The sequence below is a fragment of the Equus quagga genome, chromosome 11, assembly GCF_021613505.1.
Source record: "Equus quagga isolate Etosha38 chromosome 11, UCLA_HA_Equagga_1.0, whole genome shotgun sequence".
Taxonomy (NCBI): domain Eukaryota; kingdom Metazoa; phylum Chordata; class Mammalia; order Perissodactyla; family Equidae; genus Equus; species Equus quagga.
In genome coordinates this window covers 20805069-20820360 of record NC_060277.1, presented here as the reverse complement: position 1 = coordinate 20820360, position 15292 = coordinate 20805069, and the positions used below count along the sequence as shown (strand labels likewise).

The 15292-nt window shown below is 42.9% G+C and overlaps 1 protein-coding gene across 1 annotated transcript in view; it reads right to left on the bottom strand.

Moving 5' to 3' along the window:
• The window catches only part of HDAC2 (histone deacetylase 2), a 34908-nt gene extending 29181 nt beyond the window's left edge, over positions 1-5727 (bottom strand). The window contains exon 1 of the mRNA XM_046677134.1: positions 5447-5727. Within this exon, the coding sequence (XP_046533090.1) occupies positions 5447-5498 (52 nt within the window). The 5' untranslated portion in view covers positions 5499-5727. The remainder of the gene's footprint in view (positions 1-5446) is intronic.
• Positions 5728-15292: the final 9565 nt, after the last annotated feature.

Here is a 15292-nt window from a genome sequence, read left to right as displayed (position 1 = left end):
ACAAACATCCTTCCACTTGAACTTTTAAATCTGACCTCATTCATGTTTCATTGCTATTATCATTCCCTAAGAGATTATTGCCTCCCTCCCCAATTCCAACTGTTTCCTTTAGGGATTTGTCAACAGAAGCATTTAAAGCTTTTGTTAAGGGAAAGAAATAATTACTAATACTTTTTTTGTAGCAGTGGAGAAATAGTTCCACTCTTGTGTCACCAAGGGGGAAAAAAATCTAAGTACCAGGTGTTGACCTCTCCTTGGACATTAAAACTAGTCACCGTGGAAAAGGATAAGTGGTGGACTGAGTCAAACAGAGATATAAATGTATTTTCATTGTAAAACAGACAAAATGCCACTCTTCCTACTTGTCTGTAACTCAGCGCAATTTTAAGAAATAGAGACAGGCTGGCTCCATGGCTGAGTGGTTAAGTTCACGCGCTCTGCTTCGGCAGCCCAGGGTTCGCTGGTTCAGATCCTGGGCATAGAGATGGCACCGCTCATCAAGCCACACTGAGGTGGCATCCCACATAGCAGAGACAGAAGGACCTACAACTAATATATACAGCTACGTACTGGGGGGGTTTAGGGAGAAGAAGAAAGTAAAAAAAAAAGAAGGTTGGCAACAGATGTCAGCTCAGGTGCCAATTAAAAAAAAAGAGAGAATATTATATGAAAGTAATCGATAAAAATATAAGGTATTAATCATTTATTCATCAATAATTCAAAAAAACTTTTAAATTTTTTTATTTAGATGGTAGAGGTATAGACATAAGCAAAACAGATTCTATATCCTAATGGAGCTTATATTCTAGTGGGGAGAGACAAAAGTTAGGCGGTACAAGTGATAGGGAGAAAAGCAGTGACGGGGACTAAGGTAATAGGGGAAAGCCTCTCTGATAAGGCAAAATTTGAAGGAAGTGAGTGGTAAGGAGTATCTGGGAGAAGACGATCCAAGTACAGGAAAATCTCAGTCTTATTTAGGAGTTATGTTCTACTATGTTCAAATAATGTGCAATTAAGACCATTGGTATTTATGAACTGCTCCCGTAATTCATTCAGCAATCTGATTTACCTCCAAAGAAATGATTTCCTATTTCATGGATAATAAGATTTATACGGGGCCAGCCCAGTGGTGTAGTGGTTAAGGCTGCAAACTCCGCTTTGGTGGCCCAGGGTTCATAGGTTTGGATCCCAGGCATGGACCTACACACCGCTCATCAAGCCATGCTGTGGTGGTGTCCCAAATACAAAACAGAGGAAGACTGGCACAGACATTAGACTGGGACAATCTTCCTCAAGCAGAAAGAGGAAGATTGGCAACAGATGTTAGCCCAAGGCCAATCTTTCTCACCAAAAAAAAAAAAAAAAAAAAAAAAAGGACCAGCACCACTGTTATCAATAAAAGTCTAAGAACATCTGTCAATAGCTGGCTGCTGCCAAGTAGAATTCCTATAATCTGCTAGAGTCAAATAGGAGTACACTGGGAGGTACCATCTTGGTAACTTTTATACTTTGTAGAGTGTTGAGTGCTTTTCTCTGAACCACTTGTCTCCAAACATTTTGATGCACTCTATCAGAGGAGGAAAAAATAGAGCACAGAGCAATATGTGCATGATTATATAAATTACACCTATGTATCTATCTATCTATCTATATACAACCCTATTATATCGTATACACAGTGAAACTGGCACTAAATGTGATTGGCCCCAAGCTTAATACAAAAGAAAGTATGGTAAACATTTCTAGATAAAGCAGTAAAAATGGGACTACAGCCATGCACTGCTTAACAACAGGGACATGTTCTGAAAAATGCTTCTTCATGCAATTTTGTCATTGTGCAAACATCATCGAGTGTATTTACACAAACCTAGATGGTACAGCCTACTACACACCTCGGCTGTATGTACTAATCTGAAGGGACCACCGTTGTGTATGCAGTCTATGGTAGAGCGGTGCATGACCGCACTGTAATCAGAGTCTAACACAACTTGGTTTGCTAATTACATTTAAGCACATAAATCACATTATTTTAAAGCCAGAAGGGATCTCAGTGACTAGATCATTTTACAGGTTATTGATAATCTTGAGGTACAGACAAGATGACCAAAATTTAGAAACATGTTTTTAGAAACTTGGGAGGCATGAGTCAATAGCGACAATAAGAGAAATAATGAACTTCTCTTACTTTTCCTCAAAGGTTTAAGGATACCTCATTCATCAGTGCTTGAAGGTTCACTTGGAATCAGGATTCCAGAGATCTAAAGGGTATAATACTCAAGACTGTAAAGCGTACAGAGAAAAACACGTCTTTATTTTTTTATTTTTCTTTCTTGAGGAAGATTAGCCTTGAGCTAACATCTGCTGCCAATCCTCTTTTTGCTGAGGAAGACTGGCCCTGAGCTAACATCCGTGCCCATCTTTCTCTACGTTATACATGGGACACCTGCCACAGCATGGCTTGACAACAGGTGTGTAAGTCTGCAACCACGATCGGAACCAGAAAATCCTGGGCTGGCCCCTCCTATGTCTTTAGAAGTTCCTTTCATCACAACTAGAATACACAACTACATACTGGGGGGCTTTGGGGAGAAGAGGAGAAAGATTGGCAATACATGTTAGCTCAGGTGCCAATCTTGGGGAAAAAAAAGAAAAAGAGAAGTCCCTTTCACATGTGCTAGACATTCTCTCTGTTGCCAAGAGTGTGCCTAAGGGTCTCAGTAAGCCTAAAGATAGGATTCCTATGGGTACAAATTTGCTACTTCACTCCTTCCCTAACTTTTTCTTCCTTCTACTTCCTCTACCAACAAGTTAAAACCAGTTAATTTAGGCCGGCAGATTATTCAGGCCCTATCATATCACTACTGACACTACCCACTCCCAATCCAGACCCTGTTGTATACCTTTGAGTCAGAATTCTTTGGTGCAGAAGCCACTTTACCTGCATCCTCTTTCCTCACAATTAAAAAAAAGCTTTTGGAATTAACTGTGCAGAGTTTAGCATACTATCACAGTCTAACAATTAGCATAATGATACCTATCCAATTTGATAATCTCTGCAGAATATTTTATTAGGCTCCCCACAAAGACCCAAAGAATATTCCAAACGGAAGCAACTACAATTCCATTCTAAAAATGAGTCAAGGAAGAGCCATGGACAAAAGACAACCTAAGCAGAGATTTCCCCACAGTCAGTTACACACCTGGTGGTGGCCATCAGGTGAAGCAGCTGAATGGCCCACTAAAAAGTATTGATTAAATCACCATCACGAGACTTAAGTGTTTCCACTTGACCTATCAAGCCTGCATCCTGCCCTTGGGACCAGTGTTTGCTCTCATTCCCCCAACAAAGGCTCAGCATAAACGAGCCCAGGAACAAACAGCTGTTCACAAAACTGCTACTTAAGTGTCCTCCCCGGTTCTACAGTTCCAGCCTGTGACAAGGAGGTACAAGCAGCTACTCCATGAGAGCCCATCACTATCAACAGCCACCAAGAGCTGCAGGAAGAGCCGTCGGACGCCACAACTTTTTTAAACCAGCGTCCTTTCCCCAAGCCCTGACAAGAACAAATCCCTAAACCTTAGAAAGTGCTAGTTTTAAAAAGTAACTTACACACATGGTTTACTTTTCAATTTGATCAGGGAATGCAAGGCATGAGTTTCACCAGTGACCTAAAATATGCATGAATTGTTCAAGAATGAACTTTAAGAAACTTTAATAACTGATGTTAAAATTAAAAAGGGACTCCCATCTCCACCCTCCACGACGGCGTAATTTCAAATCAATCTGTACTACACATGTACACGGTCCTCTCAAATCGTGTTCTTTAAACATAGCTGTTACTATCTAGTACTAGCTACTTAATACCAGACAACTTAAATTTGTTTTGCAAGATTTTAGGTTTTTCCACAAACGGCACAGGTGGTTATTTTATATAAACAAGCATTAAAAGATTCATCTTTGCTAACCGAAGAGAGATGGGATGGCCATTTTCAAATTAAAGTCAGATTTATTCTGACCTAATCCTCTAAGGTCTTTCTACTTTTCCAAGATTTTGTGATTTATAGTACACTGAATGTAGGAAACAGCTTCCAAAATTTACAGTGCTCCATTCAAATCATATGATCAGACTTCAGGTCATTTGAGCCCAGCTTCGTTAAATTTTAGAATTCCTTTTTTGGAAAGGAACCTATTAGGAACTACTTACCAACTATTTACTATTCACTATTTATTTGTGAAATCTGTAAAACAGGTTACTATGCCATTTAGCATAATTTAGACTGGCGCAGGAAACAGGATTCAGAGATTCCAAGTTACTGCCCAAACTCCAAATTAGAAGAACCCCTCAAATTCAATTATCTGGGACCGTGAGCTCCAGCTTACCTGATTATTTAGTACTTCTGCACCACTCCTCAAAGTTTTCCTACACCAGGACTCCCACCACCCAGAAACAGCTTTCACAAGCAAGGTGCCAATGCTCTCCTAAACCTCCAGAGCAGGGTGTATTTCCTGATCGAACAAAGAGCAACAAAGAAGTGGGTGGTAACCACCTCTCACTGAGGCAAGCCTGGACCCATCGAGGCTCCGGAGCTACAACACAAGCAGCAACACCTCCACGTTTCCCTACCGCCGTCGTATTTCCCGCGTAGACCGACTACCTCAAACTCGAAAACCCTAATTTTTATTGAGGAAGTGCAGCCTTCTCATTTGAATCCTGAGAAAGTGGCGCTCAAAGAACCCGGCGAACAAAGGAGAGGGATGGAGCCCACACAAAACAGCGGTGTGAGGGTGCCCGAAGCAGGAGGGGGCCCCCACCCTAAGGAACTGCTCTCCAGTCCCGACCCGGGTCCAGGGGTTCAGGGGTCCGGGATGGGGCTGGAGGCGGAGAAAGGAGAAGACGTTCGGTCCAGCCGGAGACGGAGGGGAGGGAAGGGGAGCAGGCAGGGATAGGGGAGGGAGGGGGCTGCAGGGCGGAGCTCTCGAGGCCGCGGGGCTTTGTGTGCAGTATCGGCCGGGGTAGGGATTTTGACCCGGGGGAGGGGTCGGGTGCAGGAGGCCGGAGCAGGGCACCCCCAAACCTCCGCTCCCACGAGCGGCGGGCGGGAGAGGAGCCAGAGAGAGCCGTCCCGTTGGCCGCTCCCGCGAACCGGGGATAGCCAGCATCGTCCCAGCGGCGGCCACTTCGGGGCGGCGGACCGCGCGGCCGGAGGGAGAGGGCAGGACGGAGGAGGGGGGCGTCCACCGGCACCCCCGCAGCCTCTGAGGGCCGTGGACGGTCTCCCGCGGCCGGCGCCGGGTCGGGAACGGGTTAAGATGCGGCCGAGCGGCGGTCCCTCCTCCTCCCCACCCCTCACACCGGCGCCCACTCGCGACGGCGGCCGCGGAGCCGGGCGGCCCCGGCCCGGCGCCCCAGCCCCGCCCGCCCCGGCCGGCCGGCCGGCCTCTCACCATCGTAGTAGTAGCAGACTTTCTTCTTGCCACCTCCCTGACTGTACGCCATGGGCTCCCCGGCCACCGCCGCCGCCGGCTCCGGCTCCTCCTCCTGCTGCTGCTGCTGCTGCGGCCGCGGGGCTCGCGGGGAGAGAAGGGGGCTGGGGTGAAGCGGGGGTGGCAGTCCTGCGAGAAGGGCGAACCGGAGGGAGGCGAGGAGGGGGCGCCGGCAGCGCTCGGAACCGCCCGGCCGAGGGGCCGAGAGCGCGGAGCAGGGGGTGGCGGCAGCGCCAACTCGCGACACTGGGGAGGGGGAGGGGGCAGCCAAACCACCTCCGAGGCCGAGGGGAGGTGGGACGCGTCCACGGTGGCCCCCAGGGGGGACGCAGGGACGCGACCAGAGAAAGAGGCCTCTTCAGTCTTGGGATAAGAGGTCTTCTATTGATGAGTAACTTGCAGAAGGCAGTGCCAAAGACGATCGTCCAACGAGAAAAAAAGGGCATGCTTTCGCTCTGCGAGTAGACAAAGGGAGCGTGGAGCCGGGTGAACGCTCCCCCCTCCGGATCTTCGCACAGTGGTTGCGCCTATCCCGAGTCTGCGCAGTCGGTGCCTCCCCAACCGTAGCCTTGGCGGCGGAGACCCCCTCACGTCGTCCCACGCCGCTCCCCTCCCCCACTGTCGCGAAGCTCCCGCCGGAGCTGGCCACGTGCCGCAAGGCGGACGGAGAAAGACCCCTCGCGAACCCCTTCCTTCTGCCGCGAACCGGCCGGTCCGTAGCCCACGGACGCTCTCTCGGGTCATGTCAGTTTTCTCGTTTATTCATTTATTTCTTGATTATGTTTTTTACTGGTAATTGCTCCGAGGTTCTGACCTTTTAGGGGGACCTGTTACAGAAGTTAAAGAGAAGAGTGTGCTGAGTTTGAATGAGCACTGATAGAACGCATTTACGTGTAAGGCACCGTTCTAAGCATTTGCACTTAGAACAGATTTCATTGATACCTATTTATAGTAGATTACCTGTAACTCATTAGAGACTCCCTACAACGCTGGGGTGTAAGTATTATTTCTATTCCTTCTTTCTCAATAGGGGGCAAATTAAGGAACTTAGTCCTCTCAACTGTTGATGGTGTTGGATTTGAATAATTCAGTCTTTCCCCCAAATCCACACACCCTAGCTACTCCACTGCTGCTGGCTGGACGCCGGAAGATTGGAGCAGAAAGCGAGGAAAGAGGACTTTCAAAACTCAGGGAAGTTATAAATACCTGTGTCCCTGTGTTCAGCAAATCAAGAAACATTTATCAAGCACCGACTCTAAGGCAGCCACCTTGTGGGTGAAGGGTGGGGGCTGACAGTCTGCAATGTAGTGCTCTTAGCCCAACTCTATCAGTTACAATTTCCCCCAAATACAACACATTCTTTCCCACACCCCCACCAAAAAAACAAAAAAGGCCTTATTGAAGCAGGAACCACTCAGAGCCACTAGCAAAAATATCCTCTTTATTTCCTGACCTCACCTCCCCCTAAATTTAGAAAAAGTAATTCCAGGGTAGCGTCTATTTCCCTCCCCCAAGTCTGTATTTTTAACAAGTACCCCAGGTACCTGATACAGTTGGTACAGGAACCACAGTGTAAGAAACATTACACTTAGCTTAGAGGTAAAGTTGATTACGTGATACTCACTTTCAAAGTTTTGCTCTAGTAAGTCTAAAGTCAACTTGGTAGTTTCTGAGAACGCAATAAGTTAACTTAGTAGAAGCTAATATTCTTCTCAGAGCCAACATAGTGAAGTCTGTCTGCAATGAGACTTGACTTCAGGAAACTCCCCTGACTCTGTCCCCTCCCCCAAGTCTGTTTTCTGTGCTCCTCACATGGTGGTTGTGACTTGTACCCCTGTAGCTCAATCCTTGGCATGTTACAGTTGCCTACAGCTTCTCTGAATGTTCTCATTAAAACAGTTTCAGGAGAGGAGGCACCATGTCTGTCTTGCACATAATTGTATCTCTAGTGCTTATGACTTGGGGCAAGTTACTTAAACATTTTTCTGTCTGAATTGCCTTCTCTCTAAAATGGGGGCCATGTTACTTGGAGAGTAATTCCTCATAAGAATATTGAGTAGCTCAAATAAGAAAAACAATATGGAATAGTCTATTTATTGAGGTCGTATTGGCTTATAACATTGTGTAAATTTCAGGTGTACATTATTATATATCAGTTTCTGTATAGACTGTATTGTTTTCACCACCAATAGTCTATATTTTTATCCCTCACCATATTTATGTGCCCCTTTACCCCTTTCGCCCTCCCTCCACCCCCTGCCCCTCTGGTAACCACTAATCTGTTCTCCTTATCTATGTGTTTGTTTGTTTATCTTGCACATATGAGTGAAATCATATGTTATTTGTCTTTCTCTGATTTATTTCACTTAGCATAATAATCTCAAGGTCCATCCATGTTGTCACAAATTACACGATTTTGTCTTTATGGCTGAGTAGTATTCAAAATGGAATAGTTTTTAAACAGTAAAGATCTATGTGACTAGAAAGGATTATTATGATTACTGTGTAATAATAGTAATAATAATTATTGTTTGCATCCACAACACCTAGCCTTGAACTTGTAAGAAAAACCTGGACGTATATTTTGATTGGTTGAAGAACCTATTATTTATTATTTAATAATTTTAAGCCAATAGAAGCGAATTATTTTACCCTTAGAAACTGGCAGTGGAGAAGGAGTTTAATTCACTGGTAAGAGCAGGCCATGAGAATCATGTCCCTAAACACCTATAATGAGCTTTAGATCATCAGAGCTAAATGTCGAATCAGTTCTTGAAACCTAGTGACAAAGCTCCAAACTTCTTTTACCACATCCAAACTCGTCTCTATCAAACATTTTTACCGTTAGGAAAAACAAGGGAGTTTTAGACAATACACAGTAGAAGAAAAGTTGAGAGCATGCTTCATTTATAGAATGCATAATTGAGGATTGTCTTTATTCTTGAACTATTTTTCTTTAGTTTCTGCTCTGTCTAGAGGAACTTATTTTTCCAGTCCTGAAGATGTTTAGTGCTCTGAGCTTATTCAGTGAAATGATCTGTTAAACATAAACGGATTATTTAGAAATAAGACGATTTAGAAACCGGTTGCCTCAGCCTATGCTAAGGATTATATCCTGCTACCAACTGCGGCAGATAGCTTAATTTTTAGTTGCTATAAAAGAATTATTCACAGAAGCTTGTTTCTACTCTAAGGTGTTAAATTCTGTGTAGCAATTCCATAGGGTAATGCTGAAGGTAGAGAAGTACCGTGACTAACACTAGGGTGTTGTCACAAACTAAAACAGCCTCAAGCTGAATTCTAGTCTCGGAAGCGTGGTGCCTATTTTTACACAGTTCTACAAGCTGCAACTCATAAATGAGAACAGTAGCATCAAGCAATGAAAGATTATAGTGCTATGTGAACTGTGCATTTGTGTAACAAAATTTAAAATTTCCCATTTTCATTAAAAATATGTTTTTGAATCATAGCTTATCTACTAAATTACTCAGTTACATTAAACCTTTCAAGTCACCCCTGTTAGCTTGTTAATTGGTTAATACTTTGCTGATGACCCTCAAAACATAGTAATACTTTGATCCGATCTATATACTTGCACAAATTTTCTAGTAAAATTCTACACCCACAGTGTCTGGGAACATTTATTTGCTAGTGTCTCTTAATCACTCTACATATATATCTTAATTCTTCCTCTTTCCTATGTCAGTTTTTTTAACTTTCCTTCACATCTGATCACTTCTCTCCAATGAGCACCAGAACTGTACAAATGGAGGTGGGGTATGCATCAGATGAAAAGCCAAATGGTGCGGATGGTGGAGCAGGAAGATGGGGACCTGGGTCCTTGACAACCTCATTTATATCTGTGCTACACCTGGACTGTCCACCTCTGGACTTCTGGTTAAATGCGGGGAAAAAACAAAACAACACATTTGGTTAAACCACTGTAGTCAGGATTTCGTTATATGTAGCTGAATACAATCCTAACTCATGCAAAATATGCGTTAGAAGTTAGTGAATTCTGCTTATTTCTACTAAGAAACTATAGATTTCTGTTGGGAGACAACTCTCCATAGATTTCTGACTATCTTGAGAGCTGAGGTACTGAATGCCCTTTGTTCCAAACAATCTATTCAAAGATGTTTGTATAGTGAACAGCTTTGGAAGATAGAGAAAATGACCCCCTTTGCAGCAAAGGGCAGGCATCCTTACTACCCGTTATAGAAGATGCAGCTTCCCTAAATTCAGGGTTCCTCTTCTGTATGCAATCTACTGCAAGTGCAGGTGTCGTCTGGCCCTCTTCCTCTTGGCCTGTAGGAGTTGGGGCTCAGGGCAACAGCACAAAAATAACACTGATACTTTGGTCAGTGCTGTTTTGAATAATAAATTATCCTTTGTCTTTAACATGGGTGTCTTGTGTCTTATACTAGTATCTCTGAAACTGTGATTGGCTAGCTGGTTAGCTTGCAAGTAGGGTAAAATCTCAGACCTTTCACATTTTTTCAGTTTTTGGTGGTGAGGCTAGGATGCTGAGAGAGACAACTTTCTGAAAAAGGAAAGAGGAGGGCCTTGCCAACCAACATAATTTGAGGAAAGTTCATGGGAATCCATATCAAACATATTGACCAGATTGTGTGGTCAACTAGGAATTAAATGGTCCCCACTTTATTGCCTGTTTATGAGGAGGAACTGGGGAGAGGATTGCAGGTTGAATGCCAGAAAGTAAGTTTAAAGACAGATGCCTGAACAATGTCCTGGTTGTTATAACTTTCCTCCAGATGGGGGGACTTCTTCACCATGTTGGAGGCACTATTAACCTGTGCTCTCAGACTTGTCTCACTAGGGAGCCCCAACAATTATAATCAATGTTTTCTTTCTAGAGGCACCCTGTTCCCTCCCAGGACTGTACTTCTTGTGTGGAAGCCAGACATTAATTTCTCCACTTCCAAGATCATAGTAACTTGCACACCAAGGTGTGGTTATAAGGGACTTTCAAGTGCTTAAGGAACCACCAATAGATCGCACAGCCCTCCGATGACAGGGGAGATCTCTCTGAAATGGGACCACCTTCGGTTACTTGGAGGAACTCCCCAGAGGGATAACTGACTCATTTATGTGCTCTCCATGGTGGGTTATCCTCATGTGGTGAGTCAGTCAGTTAGAAAAGATGGTAAGAAATCTGTCCCTGAGTTTAGCTAAGACGATCGGTAATACCACATGAGCCTCAGAAGGCGGTCAGGTTCACCTCAACTCACTGGCCAGAGTTGATAGAGATGATAGAATTGCCCTAGATGCTGGTTCTGAACCATCCCTAATGCACCCAGCTCTACTGGATTAATGCCTCAGACCGAGTAGAAAGGTCAAATCTTAAGGAGAAAGCCACTGGCTCTCCAGGGTAGACCTTGGTTAAGGTCGATACTGCAGATTGGCCTCATCCTGCTGCTTGGCTATTGGTGGCAGTGCCTTAATTAAATGCCGTAGCAGACGAGTTGAATGAAGCCCCTGTCAGTCAGATTAATCAGAGTGGTCTACAGAGTTATACGTTCAAGTGAAAATTTGAGTCTGCCAAGAACGTGTGGGATGGGTTGTTAGAAGAGACAGATCCGGAGTGACCCTGAATGTCCCTGCATGTTATTTCTGAATATGCCGGAGTGTAAGCCTTATCTGTCTCCTTGCTCAAGGCCAGTCACACAGACAACTGAGTAGGTCAAGGTGCCCATGTCATGACTGTCGAGTCACTGCTCACTCTCAGGGGAAGGGAGACTGGCTTGTTCACTGCTTGCTGCGAAAGTCTGGGCCTGTGCTCCTGCCATTCTCTTTTGCAATGCAACCCACTCTGTGTGCAGGTGTCATCTTGGTCCAGTACATATTCCCAGTGGGACTTGGGGGCAAGAGGAACCGACTCAAATATGTTGATGCTCATGCAGCTTGCTATGTTGTGAGCAATAAAGTGAGTACTTTGTCTCTAACCCAGGCGTCTCCTGACTTCAGCCAGCATCCAAGAAGCTGGAACAGGTTAACTTATCAGCTTCCAAGAGGGATAAAATCTCAAATGCATCACAATTCATGACCTTATAATGCCAAAGCATTGTTAACAATGAGAAATTTTTCCTTATACCATGAATCCACAGATATTTTATATCCAACTCAGGATGAATCCTAGATTCTTCTTCTTGATCATTGGAGAAAAAAATGCAAAAATTCCCAGGAAACTGCACATTAGCTTTGGGTAGGTTTAACTAGAAAACTCCATCAGATTTGTATTTAGCAGGGAATAATTGATGTGCTCTTATCCCGTTTGTGCTGATGTTAACACAAAAAGTTGAATATTAATCAAAAGCACGTGGGGCCAGTCCGATGGTACAGTGGTTAGGTTTGCATGCCCCACTTTGGTGGCCCGGGGTTCGCTGGTTCAGATCCTGGGCATGAACCTACACACTGCTCATCAAGCCATGCTGTGGTGGCATCCCATGTACAAAATAGAGGAAGATTGGTACTGTTGTTAGCTCAGTGACAATCTTCCTCAAGCAAAAAGAGGAAGATTGACAACAGATGTTAGCTCAGGGCCAATATTCCTCACCACCAAAAAAAAAAAAGCACTTGAGTAGAATCACAAATTATTGAAGACTGAATATCTTTTTCATATGAACATGGACAGAGAATGCTGATAACCCAAACAGATATTACTCAGCAGCAGTGGAGGTTAGATTATGCCAGCTGACCTTTCCTTCACCTTCTCTGTCTCTTTTCTAACTAAATTTGTTTTCTTTTTTCCAGTTTTACTGAGATATAATTGACATGTGACCTTGTTTTCTTTTTTATCCAAATTTTTCATTGCTGTGCCCCAAAAGATTACCACACTTTCCTTAATATAACAACTTCTACCTGCGTGTGCACAATCATAGAAACTGCATTCTTTGGTACTGCTAACTCTTCTTTCTACAATCAAGTTTTCACATTTTCTAAAGCATTAAAATTTTCCGTGGACTCTGGTCTTAGTTGTGCCACTAGTAATCTTTCTTCAAGGGACATTCAGTCGGTGGGCTGGTATCGTAATTTGGCCACCTTGCTTTGCAGAGATAGTTTGATACTAGTTTTATATTCTATCTGTTCACACAATAAATGTTTACATTTGTTGATATGTTAGTAAGTTAGAAAGCGTCTTTCAGGCAGAACTTTAAAAACAGAATGTTCAGGCTTATTTTTATTTCTCTAACAGTTGCTTTATATAGTCACGCATTGCTTACTGATGAGGATACATTCTGAGAAACGCGTTGTTAGCCAATTTTGTCATTGTGCAAATGTCATAGCATGTACATACACAAACCTAGAGAGTATAGCTTACTACACACCTAGGCTATGTGGTCCTAATCTTGTGGGACCACCGTCGGATATGCTGTCCTTCATTGACCAAAATGCTGTTATTCGGCGGCACATGACTGTAGTTTGCTTTTATTGCATTTCCTTTGTGATGGTAGATTAATTAGCCAAACACATTTTCATTTTCATTTCTTCTTAAGCTTAAACTACTGGTATTTGTATGAGGTTCAAGAAAATATCTTGCTTGGGGCTGGCCCAGTAGCTTAGTGGTTAAGTTTGTGCCCTCCACTTCCGCAGCCTGGGATTTGCAGGTTCGGATCCCGGGCACGGACCTAGCGCCGCTCCTCAAGCCATGCCGTGGCAGCATCCTACATAAAATAGAGGAGGACTGGCACAGATGCTAGCTCAGCGACAATCTTCCTCAAGCAAAAAGAGGAAGATTGACAACAGATGTTAGTACAGGGCCAATCTTCCTCACACAAAAGATCTTGCTTAAAAATAAGACAATCTCTAAGTTCATATAGCATTTTCCTAACCTCTCTTTCCTAACTCTCCATATTTTTATCCTCCACCGTCCTGTATGTGATTTATATATTAGCATCTAATTTTTTTCTTAGAATTATTCTTGTTTACCGCCCTTTACAAAGTTGTAAGATCCTTGAAGGCATGCGTATTAGTTTGCTGGGGGAGCCATAACAACATACCACAGACTGGATGGTTTAAACAATAGGAATTTGTTTTCTCAGAGTTCTAGAGGCTAGAAATCCAAGATCCAAGTGTTGGCAGGTTTGGTGTCTCCTGAGGCCTCTGTCTTTGGCTTGCAGGTGGCCCCCTTTCCACTGTGTCCTCACGTGGTCATCCTTTTGTGTTGTCTGTGTCCTAATCTCTTCTTATAGGAGACCAGTCCTATTGGATTAGGACCCACCCTGACAGCCCAATTTTAACTCAATCATCTCTTTCAAGGGCTTATCTACAAATACAGTCATATTCAGAGGTCCTCTGGGGGTTAGGGCTTCAACACATGAATTTTGGGGGCACACAATTCAGCTCATAACAGAAGGGACACTTGTCTTATTTGTCTTCAGATTTGAGATGACTGATATAAATGTATGCAAGTCATTATGTTCTAAAATTAACCCAGGCTTTGTAACAGATCGAAATAGTCTCACCTATGCTCTAACTACTGTATAAAGTATATCACAATAACTTCCTCTGAAACTTCCTAGACGGGAGTATTACATTAGTCAGAGTTCTTGGTTCCCAATTCTGGTTACCATGAGCATAAGAGGAATGGGTAGAGTGTCTCACAAAATTGATGGGAAAGCCAAAGGTTCAGTTTCTCGGGAGAACCCTGACTAATACAATAATATTAATAAGGTAAGTACTATGTCACTGAAGAAGGAACTGTGTGCTGCATAACTGAAATCTGGTGCACTACAGCTCTCCTTTATTAAAGCCCTCTTTAAGCTGTTAGGACACCATAGAAACTAAAGAAGAAAATGACCAAATAGATAATTTAATTTATATATTTCATTGCATTTCCCTTTACACTGTATTTCCAAGTACTTTAAAACTACTTCTCACAGGCAGTAAAGATTTTTGCTACTCCCAGTGGAAAATCATTCAGGATCTTTGTAATAAAGATTTACCAGAATTTAGCTTAGCTCATTTTATTCTATTAAACAAAACTCTTCCATTAAATTGTTTACTTTATTACTCACTGCTTTCCATTACAATCCTTGCAAACACTAGTTGGCTAGGTAGAGTTGAAGTACGGTTAATTATTTGTCTTACTTTTATTTATTCATTTAATTATTATTCTGTTAAAATTTTTAGGATAATAGGAAACACCTAAATTTTAGATTCCCCAAAAGTTAATCTGTAAATTGAACTTTGGTATCTTATATTTTAAATCATTTAAAAAATAACCTTGATGGAATCTTCTGATTATATAAGTGCTTGCACTAGGTACTTACTTGGTACCTAGAAAATTCTAATGAGTTTTTCTTTCCTTCCTTTTTGTTTTCTCCTTCCTTTCCTTTTCTGTTTCTTTCAGAACTATCTATACTTCTCAGACCATTTTGCTAACCACATAGATATGCTGCTAGAATGGTTCCCATAATGTGAATTTTTGTAGATAGAAATTTTGACTTATGAAAATTTGCAATGTATCCTACTGAGAAGCCTTATATGTAAAAAATTATTCTATTTTTCAAATTAAAGAATGTTTAATGACAACTTTATGTTTCCTGATTAACGTTCATAGTTGAATGTTAGACGAAAGCACCATGCTTTAATAATAACGATAACATGAAGGCACTGAGACGTACAGCAATCCTCTTTTGGCAGCTCGATCACTTCCGTCTCATACTGTTTCTACCTCACGAGCTCTGAAACAGATGTTCTCACGCTTCAGTGTACATAAAAATGCCCTGGGGGACTTATTGAAAATGCCAGTTTTCCTAAATTTCTGAATCAGAATCAGAAAGA